This window comes from Carassius gibelio, chromosome B22, assembly GCF_023724105.1.
Source record: "Carassius gibelio isolate Cgi1373 ecotype wild population from Czech Republic chromosome B22, carGib1.2-hapl.c, whole genome shotgun sequence".
NCBI classification, from domain to species: domain Eukaryota; kingdom Metazoa; phylum Chordata; class Actinopteri; order Cypriniformes; family Cyprinidae; genus Carassius; species Carassius gibelio.
Window position 1 is genome coordinate 24,831,523 of NC_068417.1, and position 25,977 is coordinate 24,857,499.

Consider the following 25,977-nt stretch of genomic DNA (forward strand, 5'->3'; position numbering starts at 1 on the left):
CTCTCTCACACCTTGCTGGCAGGCCTTCGGAGCGCTCTGGGACTGACAGTCCTTTAATGGATCGAACCTTATCAAGTATTTAATTGTAACCGGCACAATCTAATTAGGCGGCTCTTAATAGAGGTAATATTCGGTTATTGGTTATTAGTATAATGCCTGGGATGTGCGGCAGCGCAGGGTCTTTAAGCCATGATGTATCGCAGTGGAGTTAATAAGACTCTGCACTCACCCTCTCCAATCTCTCGCTCTCTTTCAGGAGAGATGGTAAGCTGATACTACATAAACATTGTTAAAACCACAGCCCCCTGCTGCAGTAATTCACTTAGCTCTTGCCTTGATTTATGGCTCTGTCAATAGAGGGTGACTGGAAACTCTGGACGCTGGGGCTGCGATGTAGCCATTGTATTTACAGTAATAATGGAATGGACGACTCCCTCTTGCCCTTCTTTTGGTGTCGTTCTCTGTCTTACCTTCCCCGACGTGTCTTTTCACTGCCCGGCTCTTTCTGTTGGGGGTAGGACGGAAACTTTTATGAAGGAGATGCGAAGACACGCACGCGGTGTCTTTACCGTCCCTGGCGGATTGGTTTAGCCCGAGGCGCTGCCGCAGAGACCGAACCCCACTGAGACACACCCTTTACAAGGCTGAGTCAGGATTTGAGTGGACGACACTCTCGCACTTAGCACAAACGCTAACAAACACACGCACATTCAGAACCGGCACACACAAAAACTGCCAGCCAAGTCATTTAGTCAACGCAATTACCAATAAAAGTTTTCTAAAGTTTTTCTTTTTTACTTTGTCAATAATAATGGAGTTGAAAAATGTGAAGGGATAAAAAAGAAAAAGAAAAAAATTTGCATACACTGAAAATAAAGATCCAAAAGCACATCAGTTTTAACTAATACTGACCAAAATTCGAAGAGAATATGCTAATACATCGATTTAATAGAATATGAGTCATCATTTTTATGAAAATGTGACCGAGAGAAAAGATAACACAGCATGATATAAAAGGTGCAGGAGGAGACCTTGGAAAACATCCATCCATCCATCCATATTTAAATTTTCATCTACTGAAATGTAATTTTTGTTGACTAGAATCAAACAAATTTAAAAAATACTTTCATAAAATAACGCCTCAAATGTAACCAGAGCAGCTCTTGGAAACCCACTGGCCCAGAGATGGCAATAATCAGCCTTTTCCATGAAATTCACGGATGCTAGCTGCAATCCAAGAGCTGACTTAATGAAACACTTGAGCAGCATATGGTTTCTGCTCCGTTATTCTAAGAAGCGGATCCAACTGGCATCGCCGCATCTATCTGGAGGCAACATGTTGAGACTGGACGGCTTTCGTGACATTTCTCCTCGCCAAACAAAACAATTTTTCAAATATCGTCAATCATTCGCCCTCGCACATACCTGTCCTGCTTTTAAATCATCACGGGGTCGGTTCTCCAGAGCCAAACGAACCGTAGATTAGCGTTACAGGTTTGGTAACCAGTTTACATCAGCTAGAGTGAAACCTACCGTCTCAATTATGCAAACTGCCCCAGTCAATTAGCGAGGAGGAAGAAAAACACATTTTTTCTTCTTCACTCGCTGACAGAATCTAAGTGTTGTGGAACGATGGCCAATTACTTAAATGGCTTGCTCCCTTGTCATGTTCTTAATCATTTAATGGTGGTTATTTGGACGGAAAATTGCAAGTAAACAAAGTTTGACCGTGTCTCGAGTTGTCAAAGCCGCTGGACGACATAATTCACTCTCAAGGCCTGTCAACTCTCAACCGTCTTCAATGTTTCCCGTTCCGCTAAATGCAAGACACGGTCTCCTGTGCTTTAATATTCATGTAGTGCATAGGGAAAACCCCACTGATGTGCTAAAAGAGGCTTCATGAATTCAAAAGGGGTGGTAAAGAGGCTAATACCAGAACACAAGCGTGAGAGCGAGAACAGAGGCTTCGAGAGCAGCCTTGTCTTCACTACAGACACCAGGAGATCATGGGAGCCCCAGGAGAAGAGTCTGATCCTTAGAAATGACTTTGAGCACTCTTTGTGCTTTATTAACCAGCGGACCGTTCTCACAAGTGTGGCGCCACCATGTTCGAGAACATGCGGCATCAAATGGTGTTAACGGTCAAAGAGAATCTGAGTCTTGTTGTGGCGAAATGTTTAAGCTCTGCACCATTAAACTTAGCTGAAACATCACCCTATGTGTAAAGTAAATATTTATAGAAGTCTCCGACTATGAGTAAAAGCAGAAAAAAAAATAGTAGGACAAATCTGTCAGGAATTCAATACAAAAAATGTCAAATGTTAAAATATAATAGTTTGTACTTGTTTTAATTATTTTATTATATATTATGTTTAATTCTTCATTTTTTTATTATTATTACTTATAGTTATTTATTGTATTGTTTATTATTAAGAATACATATTTTATTACACATTTAATACAGTAATTTATATGTATAAATGTATTTAAATATTTACATATGTATAATCACATATTTAAATATACTGATTATTTTATTTCAATGTTTCATACAGCTGACCATGAAGCAATATTTTAGTTATACAGTTACATTGATATAGTTACATGAGGCCAAAAAATGTACAGTATAAAGCAAAACTAAATTATTAATAATAAACAAATAAAGCCAAGTGCAACAAGATAATTAAAAAAGTATATATTTCCTAATGTGTTCTGTAAACTTTTGTAGTCTATAGTAATATTTAATTATAAATTATACCATTTGTTTTATTATTTATCATGTATTATTACTATTCATTAATAATAAATACTTATACCTATGTATTTAATTATTAACAACTAATATTTACAAAATGTAATTTAATATTTATTACATTTATTACCACTGACAGTTACATGAGGCATGAATGAATGAATAGATAGACACAGACAGACAGACAGACAGACAGACAGACAGATAGATAGATAGATAGATAGATAGATAGATAGATAGATAGATAGATAGATAGATAGATCGATCGATAGATAGATAGATAGATAGAAAGAAAGAAAGAAAGATAGATATATAGAAAGATATGTTACTTATGGCATAAGAGGCATGGGCCGGTTGCAGAGGTAGTGTAGTGGGTGGCCCTAAAAGTTAGTCTGAGGGGGGTCCAGTGGACACATACCTCCCAAAGCAAATATGGAAATGATAATGATGCGCTGAAAAGGAGGCAGACTCCAGCAGCTGGTTGAGTGCGGCTCATCTGTTGCCATTGTGCCGCCACCCGCGCGTAATAGAAAAGGCTCCGGATTAGTTCCACTTTGCAAATCGTGTTGGTTCACTGATCTTTTTTTTTTTTTTTTTTGCTTTCCGCAACATTTTTTTTCCACACAGGCCCATTGCTGGCAACTTTCATTGAACGCTGGATTATCAAAATAATAACTAAGTTGATAATAAAGGCTTTTTTTGGGAAGAGCAAGTGTTACGAAGTGGCACGGTCAATTGAAAGGGAGGACAGATTTAGGCGGTTTTAAATATTCTTTAATAGTTTTAGAAAAATACGTTTTCCAGCCACCCCACCTAACCGAGTTTGACTAACGTCTCGAAAAAGAGGGAGGTCATTTAAATCAATCATACTGTAGATTCATGGATTTAGCTTTTAACAAGTACTCTTAAAGGGGCAACAAGCCTCACCGTGTGTGCATATGAAATGTATTTTGTGCCTCGTGCCCACGTGGGCATAAAATATTCACATGACAGCGATACCACTTCCAAGCATGATTTAATACTAATAGCCTCACAAATTAAGTTGTGGTTTTTACTTCAACATACTCAAAGTAACTGATGCTGGAAACAGGCCCTTTGGAATAACTCTGTGAGCTTTTGGCTTTACATCCAGAAAAATGAAGAATATTAATAACTGAGAAAAAGCAAAAACAGGTACATTTCCACACAAAACTAGGTTTTTTGTGGAAATGTACCTGTAAATGTACCTGTAAATGTAAAGGTTGTCGAACACTACACAAAATGTGTTTTGAATATACACTGAAAAACCACGAACAAGCCAACAGGCCACCAGGCCGTAAATCCAGGAGTTTATTTTCCTCACAATAACTCACAAGCACGTGAAGACAACAATATGTAGCCACTCACTGCGTGTCTTTGGGTTTGATTAAAAACCGTCCTTATCTATGACAAAACCATTCACAGCCAGTGACAATACGGTCATGATAACCTGATCCAGACCTCTGTCTGATAAAGCCTCGTTCGCTGGGAAATCCAAGCCATGTGTAAGTCACACTCAGAGATCCGGTTAAGTGTTTACATTAAACGCATGTAAATAAATCAGCCGGACGAGGCGATACACACTGTGGGTTAAACACGTAAAGTGACTGCTCTCACATCATTAGCGTATGTCATATCTCTTCCTCGCTTTTACCTGCACTGCCTCAAGCCCTGAAAACACTTAAAACAAATCTAAATACACACAAAAACTAATTCTATTTTAAACTAGCTCTTTGTAGTAAATCAAAAACATACAGCGCAACCAGTGTAGTCGAATTCACAAACAAATAATCATTATTAAACTACTACTGTAAGTGAATCGCTCACTGAATTATTGTTAGTTACTTTTAGTTACTTTACTTTAGGTACTTTAAGTCAGTAAGCAAATAATTATACAAATAAACATATAAAAATAAAAATAAATCGAAATAATTTGTGAACCAATTGATGTACATTTTAAAATACACTGTTTATGCTGACATTGTAATGTATTGTAATGATATATATAATAAATATGTAAGCTTCATGTCATTTTTTTAATAATTACACATTAATAAAATACTAATAAGTAGGGTGGGGTGACATAAAAAAAAATGATATCTCGATATTGTAAAAATAAAATTGCAATATTTAATATACTGTATATCTCTATATGTTTGCATTTGCATTTAAATAATAAAAAAACTGAGGGAAATAATTAAACTGGGATAAGTATTTTATTTTAAGTTTTTAGCTAAGAACACAAGTCACCAAAACACCAGTGTTTGTATCTGTAACAGCGAAGCTCTGATTCGACGATCTGAACTCTTAAATTATGTGATATCTGGCAACTGCACTCGTGAGAGTTCGCATAGTAGAGGAGTGTAGAGCAGTCCGAAATAACATGTTCCCTTTTTTGGACATTTGGCACGTTCTTTTGGAAAGGATGTTTGAGTATGAAATATTTGATATTCATGATATTTTCTAATTTTACACCGTCATCAAAATTATTCCGGTATTTTCACTAATATTCGATATATCGCCCAGCCCTAGTAGTAAGCAAGAAATACATTTAGAAGTTTACTTAAAACTTCACAGAGTAGTTTTTGGTTGTGATGATTATAAAAGTTCAAATAAAAAAAGAAATTAAATTAATTAAATTAAAATGGCAACTGAACCGCCCATTTTGTGCTTTGTTGTTCATTTTTAAAATTGAGCATTTTGTAATGTTTCAGGATCACTGTATAATTTACAGTATTAGTTGAGAGACACTCCAACTGAAATAAATATACCTAAATAAATCGTAACTTAATGTGAATCTAACTGAATCGTAACTGAATTTGAACTGAAACAGAATCTAATGAGAATCAAATCGAATCAAGAGCTTGTGAATTTAAAAAAAAGAATCCCAGTCCATATCCACATCGTGTTCCTTCTCATTTGCATAAAGTTAAACTCTGCTCCAATTGGCTGCATCTCCAACTTATAAAAACATCTGGATCGTTTGATGCTACAAATCGCTGTCAGTGTGAACGCCACTACACACAGAGTCAATTCAGCCTTCATGTTCCTGCTCGCCCGGTCTAGTGTTACAAGGGGATAGTGTGGGGTGTGAAGGAAACTGTGATTTGAAGGATTGTGGGAGAACTGCTGGCTGGGATAAGGAGCTTGGGGAAGAAGAGTGGTGCAGTTGGAGGAGGGTGGGGTGTTGGGACCTCACCTCTGGGTCCTGTAATGACAGGTCGATGATGGTGTGTGAATGCCGTTCGAGGGGAAGCGATCTGCGAAGGCACAGGGCTGCTGAAACCAGACTTCTCTGACTTCTTTAATGTGGTAGGCGATGGCATCCCTGGCAAGAATGATTGATAAGTGCAATTTAATAACGCAAGGTCATGGAGATACAGGCTGGTGCAAAGGAGAGAGAGTGGATAGGAGGGTTGAGGTGGTTTGTTTGGGTGGGTGGTTGAGTAGATGGGGGTCAAGACAGCAGGGGAGACTGTGAGGCCCAGCGGGTGGCACAGAATACACTACATGGGGCCGTACAGTGACTCTCTCCAAGTGCAGCGCAGGGTCACATGAGTATGTAGTGTACTGATGTCTTGATGTCAAAAGACATGCATACTAGGCATGACCTTTCTCAGAATAAAAGTAAGTGTTATTCATCTTCTGTTTAAGTTTGTGCATGTAAAAACAAGTCCAGTCAGACTTTCAAGGGCGAGCTTAAAGGAATATTCCGAGTTCAAGATCATTTGATAGCATAGTATTATATGAGCTACAGTGAGGCACTTATGGAAGTAAATGGGGCCAAATTGTAATTAAGATACTCAATGTTTACAGATGTGACAATTTGTTAAACCCATAAAACACAGGTAAAAATGATTGAAAGAGCTTTAGAGCTGAAATAATAAACTAGTTTTAACAGATGAATTAATGTAGGTGAATTTTCTTTTTGTTTGTTTTAATGAAAACAAGGGATGAGTCGAAATATTTATTATGGCAATCAACATTATGCCACAAATCCCAACAAATGCTACGAACCCCTAAAGAGGCATGGTGATGTGGAAAAAATATAGTTGAATTGTTATGCTTTTGTGTTCTCTCACCCTGAGAAACCTTGAGGTAATACGCGAAACCTTTGTTCTGTGAGAAACTTTGTATTTACTTGAAAACTTTAGCGTCCCCCCCAAAAAGTTTGTGTTCACTCGCAAAACTTTTGTGTCCCTCCAAGAAACTTTGTGTTCGCTTAGAAAAAACTTTGCATTTCCCAGGAAGACTTATTTGTTTGCAAAACTTTGCCATTTCCCTGAGAAACTGCTCGCTCGCAAAACTTTTGCATTCTCCCATGAAATATTGCGCTCACTTGCAAAACTTTTGGGTTCCCCAAAAAACTTTCAAGGTTGCTCGCAAAACTTTACCATTTCCCCAAAAAACTACATTTGTTCGCAAAACTTTGCCATTTCCCAGAGAAAATTTGGGTTTATTCACAAAACGTATGCTTTCATCCAAGCAACTTTGCATCCATTCCCAAAATGTCATGTTGATGAAAATAGGTGGGAGGACTATATTCCTATATATCGAGCGAATGCTACGTTTTTTAAAGGAATTTCAATACTTGCGAAATAATGCAAAATGCGAGCACAAAGTTTCTTTGGGGAATGCAATACTTTTGTGAGAATGCAAAAGGACTGAAATATAATTTTTCTTTCCCTGTCATTTTTTTTCATCACCATGTCCCCTTAGGGGATGTGTAGTTGAGCGTTGCTCTGAACCCGTACTATTCCTTTAAAGGACTAAAAGTTTTGCAGTTGGTTTCTAATTAGCGGCGATGAGTGTGAGGTTAGTTGTTAATGGTAAAAATGGTGCCTAAAATGTGAAAACAAAACCATTTTTAAAGTATCTTATGCACCTTACCCGTGGGCTAGCGGGATGAGATGAAGTAATGATGATAGAAACAGAATGTGGTGGAGAAAAAGAAAGAGAAAGCTGAGCAGACATCAAGGGAAGAGGAGTTAGGGATGCAAAGCACACAGTATTCACATTCACAGTCTGCCAGGCGGCTGTGCTTTGGCAGGGGTTAATGCGAGCAACAGTTCAGATGCACAGGCTAACATGAGCTAACTGAGAATGACTGAAGTCTGTTAGTGCATGCTCAGCCACGTTAGTTCGACTCCTCCCTCCGGCATTAGCGCTCCCATACTGCCTCACTTCACTCTACCTCTCGATCCGGGGGAAAAAAAGATAGACGTGAGGGGAAACCCATGGCCGATTAGCCGCTTGAGGTTAGGAATGCAAATTGATAAGAATGAACTGCAAATAGAAGGGGCAATTAGGAGACACTGCTGGCCCATTTGTCACCCGGTCAAAACGTTTAGTCCATTCTTCGGTACTGGGACAGGATATAAGCGCTGCTCTTATGTCTCATTTCTCCCCGAGAGCACTTCACTCACACCCCCACCACCCCCGAAGGAACAAGTTCATCCAGACACTAGCAAATGACTTTAACCAGTGCAATTCAATCATGTGTGGCTAAAGCTGTATTAATGGTTTTAGCCGGCGGCCCTCACTCTCCTCGCTCTGTCCACACATCTCATTCTGATTACATAGCAGCACTGGTGTGTGTGGGACGCCCCCCACAGTCTCCCATCCTATACGGAGGCCATCACACTTATTATGAGCCAATTATAGTTAAACGAGTCAACATAGAGAGATATTACGTCAAATATTTAGTTTATACAGTGTACTTGATGGTGCATGGTTTTAAGTAGGGATTTCATTTCCAAATTAATTTCTAAACAAGATATAATGCCATTATCTGCCTTATATCTACCTAGTTTTTAGATATGGGGAGGTAAATGTGCAGGTGCATGTGTTTTGGTGCATTTCTGTGTACATGTGAGTGATTAGAGGTCATCAAGCCCTCGCAGACTCCTTCCCCTTCAGTCGCAAGAAAGACAGAGAAAACGAGATAGAAAATAAGACAGCATCTCTTCTCAGCATCAATGACCATTGGAGACTGGATCTGATATTTAAAGGGGGCACTTCAGGCACAGAAAGGTCAACAAAGAGGTCAATAAAACCAGGAAGAGATGGTTGCTACTTCAATACGAATATGGTAAAAGATTTTAAGGAAGAAGCCATCAAGCACATTTAGCACAGAATACCAATATTTTCCAGTCTTCATTTATCACACACATGACACATACACACCGAATGCAAAAAATGCACCATTCAGCTGTTCTCATTTTCTCCTCACTCTCACAAGTTCAGCACAGAATGCTTCAGAAGATCAATTTCAATGAGTACGCTGACAGCGGTGGAAGACAGAGCGGAGAGGAAACATACGGTGGCATTGGGACGGACTCATCAGATGAACGTGGAGCCCAGAGTAACCCAAACACTACTCACCCAAGACCATGACATAGACGAGAAAGAGTCGATGACAGAATAAACTGACAGAAAGTAGTGGAAAAGGGAAGGGAGCGAAGGATAATGGGATGAGAAGACAAACATGGAGTTAAGTCACACACATACATTCACTCACTGTCACAGGCCACTGGAAAGCATCAAAAAAACATTAGCTATCTCTAATGCTTCTTAAGTACATCAACACTTTAGACTTTAACTTATCAGTATTTTACCTTATCTAAAGTCACACTGATTGCCTGTCTATATAAGGCAAATCATTCAAGTTTAGCACCAAATTTGGCTTTATTAGCAATTAGCTTGTCGCACGAGAATTATATTTTTTTAGTGTTAATTTGGACTTGTTGACATTTTTACTTATCTGGAGTCACTTTCCTTGCCAGTCCAACATTTTGCATATTCAGAGGGCAGTTAAAGTCAATAGATTAAGTTTAACGCCAAATTAAATTTCATTAGCAGTTAGCTTGTCGCGAAAGAATGCTATTTTGTTAGCGTTCATTTTGACACTGATATTTTAGTTAATCTGAAGTCGCTTTGATTGCCTGTCCGTAGTTTTTTCATGTCCACAAGGCAGTTTAAGCCAATCGTTCAAGTTTAACACCAAATTCAACATATCACCAGCAAAGTCGCTAAATTCACTTTCATTATCAGGTAGCTTGTTGTCAGAATGCTATTTTGTTAGCGTTTGTTTTATTTAATTTCAGATGACGTGTTGCTGGTCTCTTGCTCCATCTTTCACAAGTTTCAACAGATTTTTTGTAGAGTTTTTTTGAGAGGGGCGTGACTTAATTCATGTGGAATTATTAAACAATTATAACAAAATTTATTTTTAATAATGCATTTCCCTAATATAATTATCATATTTACATTTAAATATGATGTGATAATTTGCAACATCCAGCCCTAGATAGTAAGTTTGTTGCTGGTCTAAGGTGGTCTGCCAAATCTATCCAACCAACATGGTCTATCAGGTCAAAATGAGGTCCATCAGCCAATGGTCCACCTGGACCAGCTAATGACCACGTTTGGACCAGCTAGACACCATGTGCGTCCTTCGATTGAGCTCTGGATGTGGTTTTGAAGGGGAACATTTTGGTGCCTGTATAATGGGGAGGTCCAAAGAGAATACAGAATGAAACCTGTGGGCTGGCGGACAGTTGGCTTTGATTGTGTGTCTGCAAGTGTCTGTGTTTGCTGTGGACGGGGTCTGATGTCTCGGAGTGAGTAATGAACACTTGAAAAGGTTCTGTCAGTTGGAATCAAAGCCTGGCTGTAGTCAGCACTTTCCCTTCCGAGGCGTTATTACACGCTGGGTACCAGTCCTGGCCCGATTCTCCTCTTCCCTCCCTTCCTGAAGTCTGAGAAATTGAGGAAACCCAGACGGGCGAGGAGGCAGTTCTGTATTGAGTGTGTCTCTCTGCTGCTCTCCATCGCTCTCGTCCTGTAGGGCTCCCTCCGTCCCCTCTGGCACATCAATCAGTGCTGGCCCGACTGAAGTCGGCAGTGAATCTACCCAAACTAGTCTCAACACACACAGGTGGACTTCTAACTATTCAAAAAATAGATAAAATTACTGCTGTCTTGACTGTTCTTTTATGATGTAAGTAATTACAACATAGAATATAAAGACACAAAGTTCTATTAATCTCGATGTTCTACCTTAATCTGTTTAAAATTCTTACGTTTAATTTTTGAAAAAATATTTTATATATTTTATAATTATAATTATGAGTGTATGTGTGTTTATATATATATATATATATATATATATATATATATATATTTGTTTTTGCAAATTAACTGTTAATATGTATATATACACATAAATACATACATACAAACACTCTTAATAATACTAATATTACGTGTTCATATGAATCTTATGAATTACTTTGCTAATTTATACATTATAGTAGAAAAAATTATATAAAGTATTCCAATAATGTATTTATTATTATTTTATATATATATATATATATATATATATATATATATATATATATATATATACACACATATATATATATAATTATAAAATATAATATATGATGTATACTTTTCATATATATATATATATATATATATATATATATATATATATATATATATATATATATATATATATATATATATATATATATATATATATATATATACATATATACTAGTGAACAATTTTATTTCTATATATTTCATTTAATTATATAGAGGTCACTGGAGTCTGACTGTAGTTCCCTTACGTGCGGTGAGCAGAATGAGGGGTAGACGTCACCCCGTAGCCCTTACAGCGGCCTCTCACCTAACACCCGCTACCTGAGCCACGACAAGCACGCTGCTCCCGCGGACATACTTTCGAAAGGCTGGCTAATTTTAAACACATAGCAAAGGTCTCTGCTATCAAATAAAGATAGGAGCGACCCACTCACACACATAAACAAACACGTATCCAACACACTCAGGGGAGATTCATAGAGAGGGACACAAATCAGACAGATGGCAGGCATAACAAGAGCTTGAGATGTCACAGTTGTTTTGTCGTCTAATACCACTGCTGAAGAATGGATGAAAGTCACCGATTGGACGAGAAATGTGATCCTGTCATGGCCGAGCAAGTGATGGGGAGGTCAAATCGCACTCACTTTCTCTCTCACCCTCTTCGTTTACTCACACGTTCCCTCTCACACTCGAGCAAACACACACTGGAACAGACTCTCACTTGCTTAGTGCCGATGCAACTGTGAAAAGCACTTAATAGTGAGACACCGCTCTAAATCAATAGCATCCCTCCGTATTCCCAATTTGTATAGCCTTTTTCCACCTTTAAATATATTAGGGATGTGCCAGAAATACAGACTAATCACCTAATCATCCAATAACAAAGTATTTAATTAGTGAGCTAAATTAAGTGAGTTAATCTAGAATCTTTTTAATATATATATATTTTTGTTTTAGATTTAATATACAGTGCAAGAGATTTAATGTGGATGAATTTAGAGGTTAGTTATTTATTAATATAAAAATAAATATATAAAAAGTTAAAATAAAATAAATGAAATTCTATATGTACAAAACACTATTTACTATTTATTTAAATACTATTTAAAATATTATAAATATATATACTTACATACATACATACATACATACATATATATATATATATATATATATATATATATATATATATATATATATATATATATATATATATATATATATATATATGTTTGTTTGTGTCTGTTTGTGTGTAAATATGAAAAATTATAAAAAAATTAGACAAAAACTAATTTATACACACACACACACACATGCATTTATGTGTGTGTATATATATATATATATATATATACATATACATATATACACACACACAAGATATTTAAAATAGAAAAAAAAATGATGTTACAGTAAATATACAAAAAATTATACACACACACACACAATATATAAAAAAATATTTATGTATATTAATATTTTCAATAACTTATTTAAAATAAATTAGAATAATTAAATATGTAGTATATAAATAAGAATACATATATATAATAAAATACATGATATAATAGAAATATAAATTATTATTTGTAAATTACTAAAATATTTACAAAATACATTAAATAAGAATTAATATAATATCAGTTATTATATAGAAATGATACCAAATGAATATCAAATGTGAAATCAAATGTAAAAAATTAATTAGAATTTTTTAAATAAATAAACCAGATCCAGATAAAATGATCCAGGCCTTCTGTCCAAACAGACAATACATACTTTTGCACATCCCTAATATAATTATCACCATTTTTCCAAACATTGCGTCCTCAAAAAACACAAAGACAGATCACTTTAACGCAAACATTTCCAGATGCACCGTTTATGGATGTGGATGACATCATGCACACATACAAGTCGTAGGGATATCATGGGAGAGGGGTGCATGTCGTTTCAAGGGGGACAAAAACATTCTCCAGGTTTTTTCTGTTGCTTTTTTTGGTGGTTGTGGGGGGAATAGCAGGTGGGGGAAAGAACATCGTTTGAACAAAATAACAACAAAAAAATAAGGTACGAAACAACAACGACGACGACAACAAAACAAGACGGCACAAAGGACGAGCTCCTTTTTTTGGGTGGGGTGGGGAGGTGAGGTGCGGATGGGTGACAACATTGATGTAGTTTTACCTTGTCTTGAGATGAACGAACTAGCTAGCGAGCCACGCAGTTTATATCCAGCTTTGAAAGACAAGGAAGGAGGAGAAAGAAACAAGGAGGGACAAAAGAACAAAAAAGGCAGGGTGAGTAAGAGGTGTAGAAGCAAATGTGCAACAAGTCAGCAGTTCAACCATTCATGTCAGATCTGTTGTGTCCAGAACCTGCCGGACAGCCACACGCTCAGATTACACACACACACACACAAACACACACACACCACATCCTCACTTCCGTCTTCTACAGGTCTGTAACCGAAACCACACGTCTGTTGTTATCGATGGACAAAGGATCTAGGGATATTCCCATTATGATGTCAAAGAGTGAGGCGGGATTACAGGACCGAAATCTGCTTATTCACTGGGAGAATAAACACTAACGATTAAAACAAATTATTAACATAAATAAATGTATTTCTTCATAACTATGTTAATAAAATACATCAAATAATAAAGAGTGCTGTCAAATGATTAATCGCGATTAATCGCATACAAAATAAAAGTTTTTGTTTGCATACTATATGTGTCTGTTCCGAGTATATTTATTATGTACATATAAATACGAACACATACAGGATATATTTAGAAAATATTTACATCTATATTTATATTCAAATGATTTATGTTATAAAGAAATATATTTAATATATAAACAACATATTCTTCAGAAATACGTACATACCGTATTTTCCGGACTATAAGTCTCACTTTTTTTCATAGTTTGGCTGGACCGACTTATAGTCAGGTGCGACTTATTTATCAAAATTAATTTGACATGAACCAAGAGAAAACATTCTGTCTCCAGCCGCCAGAGGGCGCTCTATGCTGCTCAGTGCTCCTGTAGCCTACCACTGAAAACATAGAGCGCCCTCTCGCGGCTGTAGACGGTAATGTTTTCTCTTGGTTCCTGGTTCTAAATAAATGTGACTTATAGTCCAGTGCGATTTATATATGTTTTCTTCCTCATCATGACGTGTTTTTGGACTGATGCGACTTATACTCAGGTGCGACTTATAGTCCCAAAAATACGGTATATATTTATATATACATAATAAATATACACAGCACACACATATTAAACAAAAACCTATTTTGGATGTGATTAATTGCGATTAAACGTTTGACAGCACTAATAATAAACTATATATATATATATATATATATATATTTGCATCTATGGAATTTCACATATTTTTTCAAGAAATCTATACTCTATGTCACTCTATGTCTGTCTATTATGCGGGGTCTATTTCTAATATCGAGGGCATGCGAGACGTGATTGAAGACGCTTGGTAGCGGGACAGATTTACAGTCCTCTGTGCTCTGTGGCAATGCGGCGAGGTTCACAGGACACACGTACACACTCCAGGATGATTCAGCACTCAAACACACACACACATACTGGCCCCTTCGTGTATTGTTAGCATCATTAGTAGACACATGGATGTGGAGTTAAATGAGTCTGTATCTACAAGCCATCTACGGTTAACGTCTGAGATGGACTGAGGGGGGAGAAATCTTTCGAAAAGAAAAACAAATGAGGTGCCATTTGAGTTAGAGGGTGCCATCTCCGAAATGTCATACCCGGAGAGACGGATCAGAGATGCTGAAACCCCACCCCCCAAAAACAGAAGAAAAAGAAGAAACAGAAATAATCCCCACACAGCTGTTGCCGTCCCACAACCAGCGCACAGCACAGGATGCACACACACACACAGCAGATCCAATCACTCGCTCTCCATCCGCCACCCCACTGTGTGTTAGTGTGTGTGTGTGAGTGTGTGTGTGAGCGCCAGGGGAGGCTGGCTTTCAGGGTGGACGGTTACCTGGCTCTACTTCATGCCAGCTGCTGGCTTGGCTGCCGCTTCCAGGCGAGCGTCCCTGACCTGGGTAGTAGGACTCCTCTCCCGGGCTGTCCACCTCATCCTCCATGCATTTGATACGCTTTGCAGAACTTGGTGAGACAAAAGACAGATAGAAAGAAGGTGGATGAGTAAAATCAAACACATTTCATTCTGCAAATGTAGGTTTTTTTCTCCCAGCATGCTTTGTTTGGCCAATGTGCTCATTCAGACTGAGATAACTGCTTTAGGCAGAATTAAATTGCATTCAGAAAGCATTTAATGTCTTAATGTGATGTGTTTTAGGGGCGAGGCTTGATTTTATCTTAGGATTTGATTGGATAATGAATGATAAGTGTGCTATGATATCATTTATTAATATTTTTTTCCTATGGAGGACACAAGTGTGATACATTAAAAACCACTATCTATCTATCTATCTATCTATCTATCTATCTATCTATCTATCTATCTATCTATCTATCTATCTATCTATCTATCTATCTATGTACACACACAGTGTATGTACTGTACAGTATATAGATAGATAGATAGATACAATTAAAAAAATCAATAATTAATTAAACTAATTAACTGGACTTTATATAAATATCATATACAATAAGGTTGATATACATGAAAATGTAATGAATTATTTATTTACTTGTCTTTATCAGTGGAAAAGTTATTTCAGAGGACAAGAAAGTTATTATATTTCTGTACAAGATGATGAAAAACTTATTTTTAGAGTAATTAAAGACATTCTAACAAGTTAAATAGTAAAATTTAAATAATACGATTTTCATATTGACTATACAGCCTATTTATTCAAGTCAAAAAGATGGACAGCTAAGACGTGCAAGCTTATTCAAACACACACACACACACACAGAAACATACTACAATCTAACACACACCCTGAAGAAGTGAGGAGTCATTGGCGGCTGGCGATCATGTGTGTGTGACTTATCTGCTGTAAGCTGAGCTCTGACATTTATTTGTTAATGTAAGGCCTACTGGTGTTTTTCACTCATAATCGCTTAATTAGTTTCTTGCATGCAGCCACACACAGGGTCCTTATTCCAGATGTTTGCTTTGGCAGGCCTGGCTGAAGAGGCCACTGAAGCATGTGGGCAATGCACACATGTACACACACATACACACACAGATGTATTTGACCGCACACACATGCGCTCCAAAGCTAGTGCTCTAAACTACATTTTTGTGCATCAAAAGCACCTGTGATGTCCAAAAATACTCTAACGCGCACATTCTGCCACATTCAACAAATGTGTTTAACGGAAATGACTAAAATGAACATACACATGATGCATGCTGTATTTTCAAAAGCACATATTAGTGCAAATGTTTAAGTATGTTTGTATGCGTGTGGATTTTAGGTAAGCTGCATTATGTAAAAGTGACAGCGAAAATTTGGCCCATCAGTGAAATCACAGCGACCATTCATATGTTGAGTTTCAGCTGTGCACACACACACACACACACACACATCTGTCCACACACACGGGGCGCCACGTAGTGCGGTTGTACATCAGGGAGCAGTATGTGTGTGCGACTGGCCTGTAGGCTGAGCGGGTGGCAGGGGGAGAAGGTTCCAGGTGGACACACATATGCTGGAAGCTTGTGTAGCTCAGACTCCTGCAGCCTCTTCGAACGCTCAGCCAACACATCAATCTCTGCCTCGGCTGATTAATTAAGACTCAGAGTGAAGGAGAGAGAGAGTGTGTGCCTGTGTTTCTATCCAGTGCATACCTGCTTGAAGAAGTGCTGGGTAGGGGGCGCCTCATGGCCCCAGGGCTCATACTGTAGTAGGAAGAGCTGTCCAAGTCTGCCAACGAAAAGTTGGGCCCTGTCCCTGCCGCGATGGGGGCTGCCACACACAGAAAAGAGAACAAATATCAATACCTGAGAACAAAAACGGTCCTAAGCATCACATTTTGAAGCAGTTCATCTTCATTTCTATGGGTGAAGTCCAAGTAAAGTTTGAGTTGGTTCACTTGACCGCCATTTTGGCTGTGTAAGAAGTTCACTTTTTAATTTGAAAACAGTTATAAAAGCTGACAACTGTATCATTAACATTGCTGATTTAGCTCACACTAAACACATTTTCATGTTAGTCCAGCTTTGAAAAAATAGAAAAATAGAATGATAAATTAAAATATAAAACAATAGACCGATAGAACGATAGAATGATAGATAGATAGATAGATAGATAGAATGACAGATAGATTCAAATAGAAAGACAGAACGATAGATGGATAGATAGATAGTAGACAAACAGAGCGATAGAACAATAGATACTGTAGATAGATAGATATATAGATAGTAGCAAAACAAAGCGATAGACCAATAGATAGAACGATAGATAGAATGATAGATAGTAGTCAAACAGAGGGATAGATAGATAGATAGATAGATAGATAGATAGATAGATAGATAGATAGATAGACAGAATGATATATAGAATGATAGATAGATAGATAGACAGAATGATATATAGAATGATAGATAGATAGATAGATAGATAGATAGATAGATAGATAGATAGATAGATAGATAGATAGATAGTAGCAAAACAAAGTGATAAAACAATAGATAGAATGATAGATAGAATGATAGATAGAACAATATAGATAGAATGGTAGAATGAAACAATGATAGATAGAACTATACAACGATAGATAGATAGATAATAGAACGACAGATAAATTCAAATAGAAAGACAGAACGATAGATGGATAGTCAAACAGAATGACAAAACAACAGAATGATAGATAGATAGTAGTCAAACAGAGTGACAGAAGGATAGATAGAATGATAGATAGTAGTCAAACAGATGATAGATAGATAGATAGATAGGTAGATAGATAGATAGAATGATAGATAGAACGATATAGATAGAATGGTAGAATGAAACAATGATAGATAGAACTATACGATAGATAGATAGATAGATAGATAGATATAGATAGATAAAATGATAGATAGAACTATATAACAATAGAGAAATAGAAATAGTTAATATTCTGTACGATAAATGAGACTAAAATGAGTTAACATTCTGTACAATTCTTCTTTCTGTCATTTAAATGTTACTTCCAGTTGGGTGTGTCCAATTCGATTAAAATCAAACTTTTAATTTTTTCAACAAAAGGAAAAAATAAGTTAACTGACATGTTCTTATCTTACTGAACCACTTGTGCTGGTTACAAGACTTTCGTCCCTGAGCGAGTCACCTCGAGCTGCAAATCCCCCCGTGCCCCTTTCTGTAGGTCATCGGTGAGCAGTGCTCTATCAAACGCCTTTGTCATACACTACATAAAGCCGTGATGCCTCTTTATATTCATGGTGACTGAGACCACTATTTTTTGATGAGGACAGCATGAATGTGTAAGAGAGCGGCCCTGGTCCTGCATACCTAATAGGCCTGGCCCAAGCGGAGACAGAGAGAGATGTATGTATGTGGGGGGGTGGGGGGACGACAGCGTGGAAGATTGTGATAGACACGGAAATGGGCTGCCTAATTAACATTGGAAGAGGACACGACTAAAGGGGCAAGCTGGACCAAGGGAGGGAGAGAGAGCCAGTGCACCAGCCAACAGCTAAAAGTTGAACACGTAGGAAGTGAGAAAGGAAATGCTATAATTTCTGAGTCATCTCTTTATGTTAACTTTTTTTTTTGGAGGGGGGGTGGGCGGTCCTTCGCTCTAAAAGAAGTGGCAGCATGGATTATTTATTACGAGCAGTAAAGCCAGCTGCATTTGCATGGCTAATAGTAGGATGTGAAGTAATTTGTGTGAGAGCTAACCTGGGCACCGGGCTGCAGTAACTCAGCCGGCCCTCGATGCGCACACACATACACAGAAAGTGCGCCCTCGCACTGAGAGCGGCCGGCCCTGCTGCTGCAGTTTGGGTAGAAAAATGACCACACTGCAGTCTGTCTGACTGGAATGGAAATCAATCATAAAGGTAATCCGCAGTCTCTACCTCTTAAAGGCTTTATCAAGTGCTTTCGCTTGGAGGATTCCAAATGAAGCCTGTGGCTATCAGGCCGGCATTGATCTCTCTCTCTCTCTCTCTTCTCTCCTTCCCCTTCTGTTCTCTCTTTCTCTCTCTCTCTGATCTTTACTGCTTTACCTTTCAAGATGCTGGGCGCAAAGTACATTAGCAAAATGTTTCAATCTATCTATTTACTTAGTGCAGAGGAATGGCAGTGCAGCCAGTGGGTTTACTTAGCTGTGCATCTGGGACAAAAAATGGACCACATTTCAAGTTAGCTAAACCTGACAAAAGTGGTTATTTTAAACTTAATTAGTTTACAGCAAAAAACATCTGACAAAAAATGGTCAAATGGTTTTAATTATAAAAAAAAAACAATGTATATCTCCAATCGTGACAGTTAACTGATGTAGTAACGATATATCGTCCATCGCTACGATTTAACCCTCGGGGGTCAAAGACCGCATTGGTGTTTTGTCACTTTCTTTTCTTGACGAATGCGAAATTAACTAAAAATACTCAGTCATCTTCTAAGCATATAGTAGGTTATGTAGAAAGCAAGGTAAAAGTATTGTAAAAGAGAACGAGGTGAACTGGAGGCTGGCAGTTACGGAAAGTTTGTTGTTGGACAAAGTCTACTGGATGTGTTGGAGGTTTTCTGGTGTAGTCTCTTGTCTCAAGGGTTGACTATCCCTCTTAACATACACACAGACATACTTCTCCCCTTCACCCAAACACTGGCCGCTAAAGCATCTACAAAAGCTGGGGAGGCTATTCATTTGAAAAGAGCAGGGGGAGGAGGAAGAGAAAGAGAGGATGAAAAAAAATCGGCTTTTGTTCAGGCCGGATTTTCAAATTGAAGCATTTGACAACAAAGGCAGCAGCAATCAACTTCAAAACCCTGGACGTCTGTTCACCCCATCTCCCCCCCCCACCTTACTCCTCATCGCTTTATTGAGCGAGAGGGCCGTGGCATGATGGGATCTCATCTAGCGCTGGTCTGAAGTTGGTGAGCTTTGACAGGTCTTCGTTGGTTTTTTTTGCTGGATCAGCTCCTGTGTGCATAGGTCCAGAGTTCTCAGTCTGGAGAAGAGGGTTCACATGGGGCTAGACCTAACACCTTCACTTTGTAGTTTCCCATCAAGTCAAATGAGAAGAGAAGGCAGTTGATGAAGGTCAAGAAGTAGTCATGGACTCAGCATATTACTTATCCTGGTAAAATACTGTAAAGAAGGTTGCTGGTTTACCACCATGCTCGTTTGACTTGAAGAATTAGTTCCCCCCAAAATCACATTATTTCCTCACCTTTCATTCAAGTCATTCCAAACCCGTGGTTGGTAAAAAATGAGATATTTCTTCACCATATCTTTTTTGGTGTTCTACAGAAGGAACAACATTTTGGAATGACACAAGCGTGAGGACATTTGAACAACATATTGGTGCATTCCTACTTTTACAGCATACATGTATGTATTTTTATTATAGTGAAAATGTAGAGCATTTTACGATGATCTATTGTTGATAAGATTCTTAGCATCATGTATGCATTTCACTGCAGATGGCACTGCCCACTGGCAGGCTTTGGCCTAGTGTTGGCACAGTGCTGACAAGACTGGTGGGTGTATCCCCACCAGTGCTGCTCGGCAGTGTCTTTGCCATAGCGGCCTGCTCTCCTACTCCATAATTCATCCGCTCCCCCTGTTCGGTCATATGGCTAAATGGTGCGTGCCAGCACCCGGCCTTCATCCAGGGATTTCCAGGTGTCCATGCCCCTGGATCACACTGCCTTGCTGCTTGCCAACATTTCTGTGAGGCTCTTGCTGGCGGACTAATAACAATAACCTCATCCTAATCCCGTATCCTCTCCTGTCTCTTCTGTAGCCCTCGCAATCTACTCTGGAGAGGCTCTGAGTGGGCGGCAGCAACAGTAAAACTGGCTCAAGTACAAGTCCTCTTGCTCACCTGAGCTTGATGGCATGCCAAGCTGTGGTGTGACAGTGACCGACTGCATACGGGGGCCAGCTGTAGGGCTCTTCCTGTGAACGTTTAAGAACCCTGCAAGACTCGAGAAGGTAGAATGGAATAGCTGATGAAGGAGGAGCAGGGGAGGGAGGAGGATATGGAAAAGGCGGACCCAATCTCCGAAATTACCCCAGCTTGGTATCGACTGGCCAATTATGTGGAGTTCCATTTACAAAAACATAGCTGTAGCGGCTAACTTTATGGAGACTTTCATTTCGCTCTCCCCCACTACCGACAGCCCCTCCTTCTCTCTCTCGTTCTCTTCCTCTCCTTTTTTGTGTGGTGCTTTAATAGGATATTGATCGACAGAAGCAGATTCGATTGGGCTGCCACTGAATTGTGTAATGGGTGCACAAAGCCAAGGTCATAGTGTATAGTCAGGGAAGAGCTAAGGCAGCCTGTTGTCCATTCAATATCACGACCTTTCATCTTCCGAACCGGCACGAGCCTGCACTCAACCCCTAAAATAAATCTGCCAGACGCTCCCCCACAAAAACCCCATTGGAACTCCTCTGGGCAATTCATACACCACTTCAGTACACCAGATTACCCTCTTCTACCCATCTTCCAATCTGGTGCACTTACCCTCTTCACTTCAATCAACGGCATCATCTCGATGCCTTCCACAAAAAGCTGCCAAAGTCATGAGTGTGCATGCATACAGCACTTTAATTCACAGTCACTCCATAGGGAGCAATCCTGTTAGAGGACTTATGCTAACTGTGGGCTTTGCTGACTGCTGAGCTTCTTAGATGGTATTGCCCATTAAGGAAGGAAACCGGTTGACGCAGGAGGGTGAGATTCTGTCAAGTCTCCAACCATTCCGTAGAGAGTGGAAGACGAGGTGAACGAGTTTTTAAGATGCCCCATCCAGGTGATCAGTGGACTATTGTTGTGGATTATTGCAAAATTCAGAATTGAAGAACTGGCTCAATTTAAATTCAAGAGTGCATTTGAATGAATTGGCCAGAAACTTGAATTGGCGATTTACAGAATTAGAAGATATTTAACAAAGGAGATGCATTCTGGAAAATCCCTCTATCTAGGCATTTACAAAACTTCCAAATTTGTGTTGAGAACTTTTGCAGAAAGGGTAAACGTCACTAAAATGCTCTTCCTGTTCAACTTCCGTTGGGTCTCAAGAATAATATGCTCTACAGACCAACATCGGCAACCCCCTGCTGACTTAGAGCCACTGGACTGTGGAGAAGAAAGGAGAATAAAGAGAATGATAGAAAAAAGAGCAGAACACTTTGATTTGAATTGAACATCCAGCATATGCCACCCAGCATTTGCTTTTCTTCTCAGTGTGTCACAGATGTTAGGATAAAAGCCGATCTCTCCGCAGAGCTGGATCAATTATGCATATTCCTTAATCTTATTACCATCATACGCCAGGAGTTCTGATGCAGCACAGTACTGCCTGAGTTTTAATATCTCTGTCTTCCTCTCTCCTAAAACCTTTCATCATTTTCCGCATCCTTTTGCATCGCATCACACATGCATGCTGGACTCACGTTGACCCGTAAGTTTCCTTCCACCCGTTTGTTGTCAGGTCGCCAGAATGTGGTGGCACCCAAATGTTTGTTCTCTCCAGACGCTGTCTTTGCATTGGCAGGCACTTTGAGGGTTTTTGAAGGCAGACTGCGAGGTGAGACCACAGTGGGCTCTTTGCCCAGGCCCCATGACACCCTCTTCTCCTCTCCTTCGCCCGGGATTAGGTCACGAAGGCGTGTGATCAATGCACCTTTGATCAGAAGGCTCCAGCGAGTGCTGACAGGCGCTTTGGATTGGCTATTGTTAGCGGGTATCGACAGGCACGTATGGATCGTGCAGCTCTCTGTCACTCTCCACCGTGAACGTCTGCAATTTTTAAAGGTCACGTTTTTTACTCCCGTCCCATCCTCCCTGCCTCCTCTGGAAAGTCTACTTTTCTTCTTCTAGATTCTGTCTTATTGCTCTATCAATCCGGGAATGACTCGATTGTTTCGTCAAGTTCCGAAAATTCTCACTATCTTCTCGTTCTTAATAAATTAAAACGCCAAACAATTAACTTCTGTAAAACTGCATCTGCAATAAAAGTACAACTTATTTAGGGAAAACAGCTTATAAAAGAAGCACCGTCTAAAAAAGACTGCACAAAAAAAAACTTAGTTTGTACTTTTGAGAGTCCGAGTACTGTTGAACCGCACTGCAATGAAGCACTTTCAGCTGACTGCTGCATTTTGCTGGTGTTTCGATTTCTAATGAGTGGAGGGATAGTGGATTCAGCCCATTGTTCTGAAAACAGTGCTGAGAAACCAGAGAAGCTTTCCTCCAGCACACTGGTTAATCACTAGTTTCATCCTACCTTTGGGCTGAATTTAAGGTGCTTGAACTAGGATGCTTCAGATGTTGCGTCTTTTTTTTTTTCTTTTTAGCTGCTGGCCTTCATATACTAGGGTGTAACAGATTTAAGGAAACTTACAGTACTAAATCATTAAAGATCATTTATATACCATCATATAAAATAATTTACGATTGTGACCCTTACACAACACCTCTCATGAGCTTGACATATTATTAGATTCATTATGAAAGCTCAATTGATTTTACTGCTAAAAGTTTTTTTTTTACTTGTTTTTCGGTTAAAATTTTCAAAAGATTACAATTTTAAGAAATCTTTAAATGTCTTTTGTCTTAAAAGTCTTTTTTCAAAAAATGTATCACTAATATATATATATATATATCTATATTGGCAAGTGACACTATTATTTTTTGTTAATAAAAAAAGTTATGTAATATTAAGTTAATGTTAAGTTATTTAATGAAATATTATTATTTTATAAATACATATTTTTGGGGGGAGTTGCACCACATTACGTTTATTTTCAGAATTTAAATATGTGTTGGTCATGAAATATGTTCATCATTTATTAACTGCATTTTGAATGTATTTTTGAAAAACATAAAATATTTTATAAAACTACACACATATTAAAAGACACACTGAATGGAAAAAAGTCTTAATATCTAATGCATTGTTGCTTCTTTTTCCTGTTTTAAGGACTTCCTGATAACTGTAAAATAAGCCCAACAAGTTTTTTTGAAGTGAGTTGTAGAGATCTTACTCTGTGAGACTCGCACAAGCTCAGAGACGGTGAAGACACCTGATGTGACGAAACTGTCCTGGAAGCCAAGGTGCCCTAAAAGAAAAAAAAAAAACAAAGAGTAGAAAAACTGTTATTGGAATGAACATGACAAAATACAGAGGAATGGCAGCGTTTATGTCAACAACACACTCACGCACACACAGTCCCAGTGGGGAAGAGAATAGGGAGTATTTAGAGTGACACTGAGGGTAGAGAACATCTGGATTTGGTCCCATGAGTGTCTGCAGTACTGTGGGGCAGAGGCTCTTTGCAGTGCGGCGCGCACTCACATAAACAAGGAGCTGCATGGGAAAGCATGATTATATATGCGTTTACATATGATATGTGGTGAAATCTCAGTCTAACACATTCTTTGTGCGGAAGGCAGAAATCTGTTGTCTCTTCCATCAGACAGACAGACCACAATTACTGTGTTCATTGTGCTGACTACGGCTGACCCAGGACCTGCCACACATCCTGTGGGCTGCTGCTGTGCTGGAGGAGCCCATTTCAGCCTCAGATTCAACCACAGACATCCCTAAACCTTCTACCATCCAACACCACAGAATCAAAACATGCAGTCAGTGTGGACTGCATTTCCCAGAATGACCTGCTCTTTCATATTGTTTTGAAAACTGCTGACATGGCAAGATTAATCACCACAAATTAGACATGATCTTATGATATGGTACATATGGTAGAAGTTAATAAATTGCAAAAGAAAAAGGGAAACTGCAAAAGTGAGAACTATAAGATAATATTGTGCAAACAAACAAATAAATAACGTTAAATAAATTGCACTCAAAAGTCCTTGTTGAGAAAAAACTAAGAATTTGTATAGGTGTGTAGACACACCAAAAAAATACATTAAATACTAGTAAAGAAAATGTTTTTCACAAACTGTATTTTATTTTTTATGTATTAATTCTTTTTACTGGTATTCATAACAGGAATAAAAAAATAAGCATAAAACAAACAAATTAGTGCATTATTCATTATAAACAATTAAAAAATAAATAAATGGCAAGCCTAAACAAATTTATTTGAAGTTAAACTGAAACTACATATATATATATATATATATATATATATATATATATATATATATATATATATATATATATATATATATATATATATATATATATATATATATAAACCAAAATAACATATATATGCTAATTATATATTAATTTTTGAATAATTAACAAAATGCTCTTGATAATTTCTACTGTGACAAAAAAAGCTAGTTTTTATTTAAACTTATTCCATCCTAATGACGAAAACAAGAACTCGGCAAATTATCAAACTCAACACCAGCTCACATTATGTAAATCGATGCAATACATAATAATCTTAAAAGTTTTATTTACAAGACACTGCATTGCATGCCTAAGTTCCTTCTCCAGAGAAAAAACAAATACGTATAGAGGGGGGTGACAAGACGAATCTCAAGAAGAAGTGATGTAGCTATTAAACGACTTCCTGCGCTGCTCGCTGGCTGGCGAGCTATAAAACCAACAATAGAAATGAGTTTAGTCTTGAATGGCTGGATGAGGAGACGTATAGCATGTGGACAGGCA

The 25,977-nt window shown here is 38.2% G+C and overlaps 1 protein-coding gene across 4 annotated transcripts in view; it reads right to left on the bottom strand.

Moving 5' to 3' along the window:
* The window catches only part of LOC127987488 (nuclear factor 1 A-type), a 123,998-nt gene that overhangs the window by 21,815 nt on the left and 76,206 nt on the right, over positions 1–25,977 (bottom strand). For 2 of the 4 annotated variants that reach the window (XM_052589834.1, XM_052589833.1), the window contains exons 4-7: positions 24,374–24,448; positions 16,995–17,112; positions 15,207–15,334; positions 5,970–6,098 (exon numbers count right to left, since the gene is read on the bottom strand). In XM_052589834.1, the coding sequence (XP_052445794.1) occupies positions 5,970–6,098; positions 15,207–15,334; positions 16,995–17,112; positions 24,374–24,448 (450 nt within the window). Of the gene's footprint in view, positions 1–5,969; positions 6,099–13,354; positions 13,406–15,206; positions 15,335–16,994; positions 17,113–24,373; positions 24,449–25,977 lie in introns of all 4 variants that reach the window. The other 2 variants (XM_052589835.1, XM_052589836.1) reach the window with 2 other exon arrangements.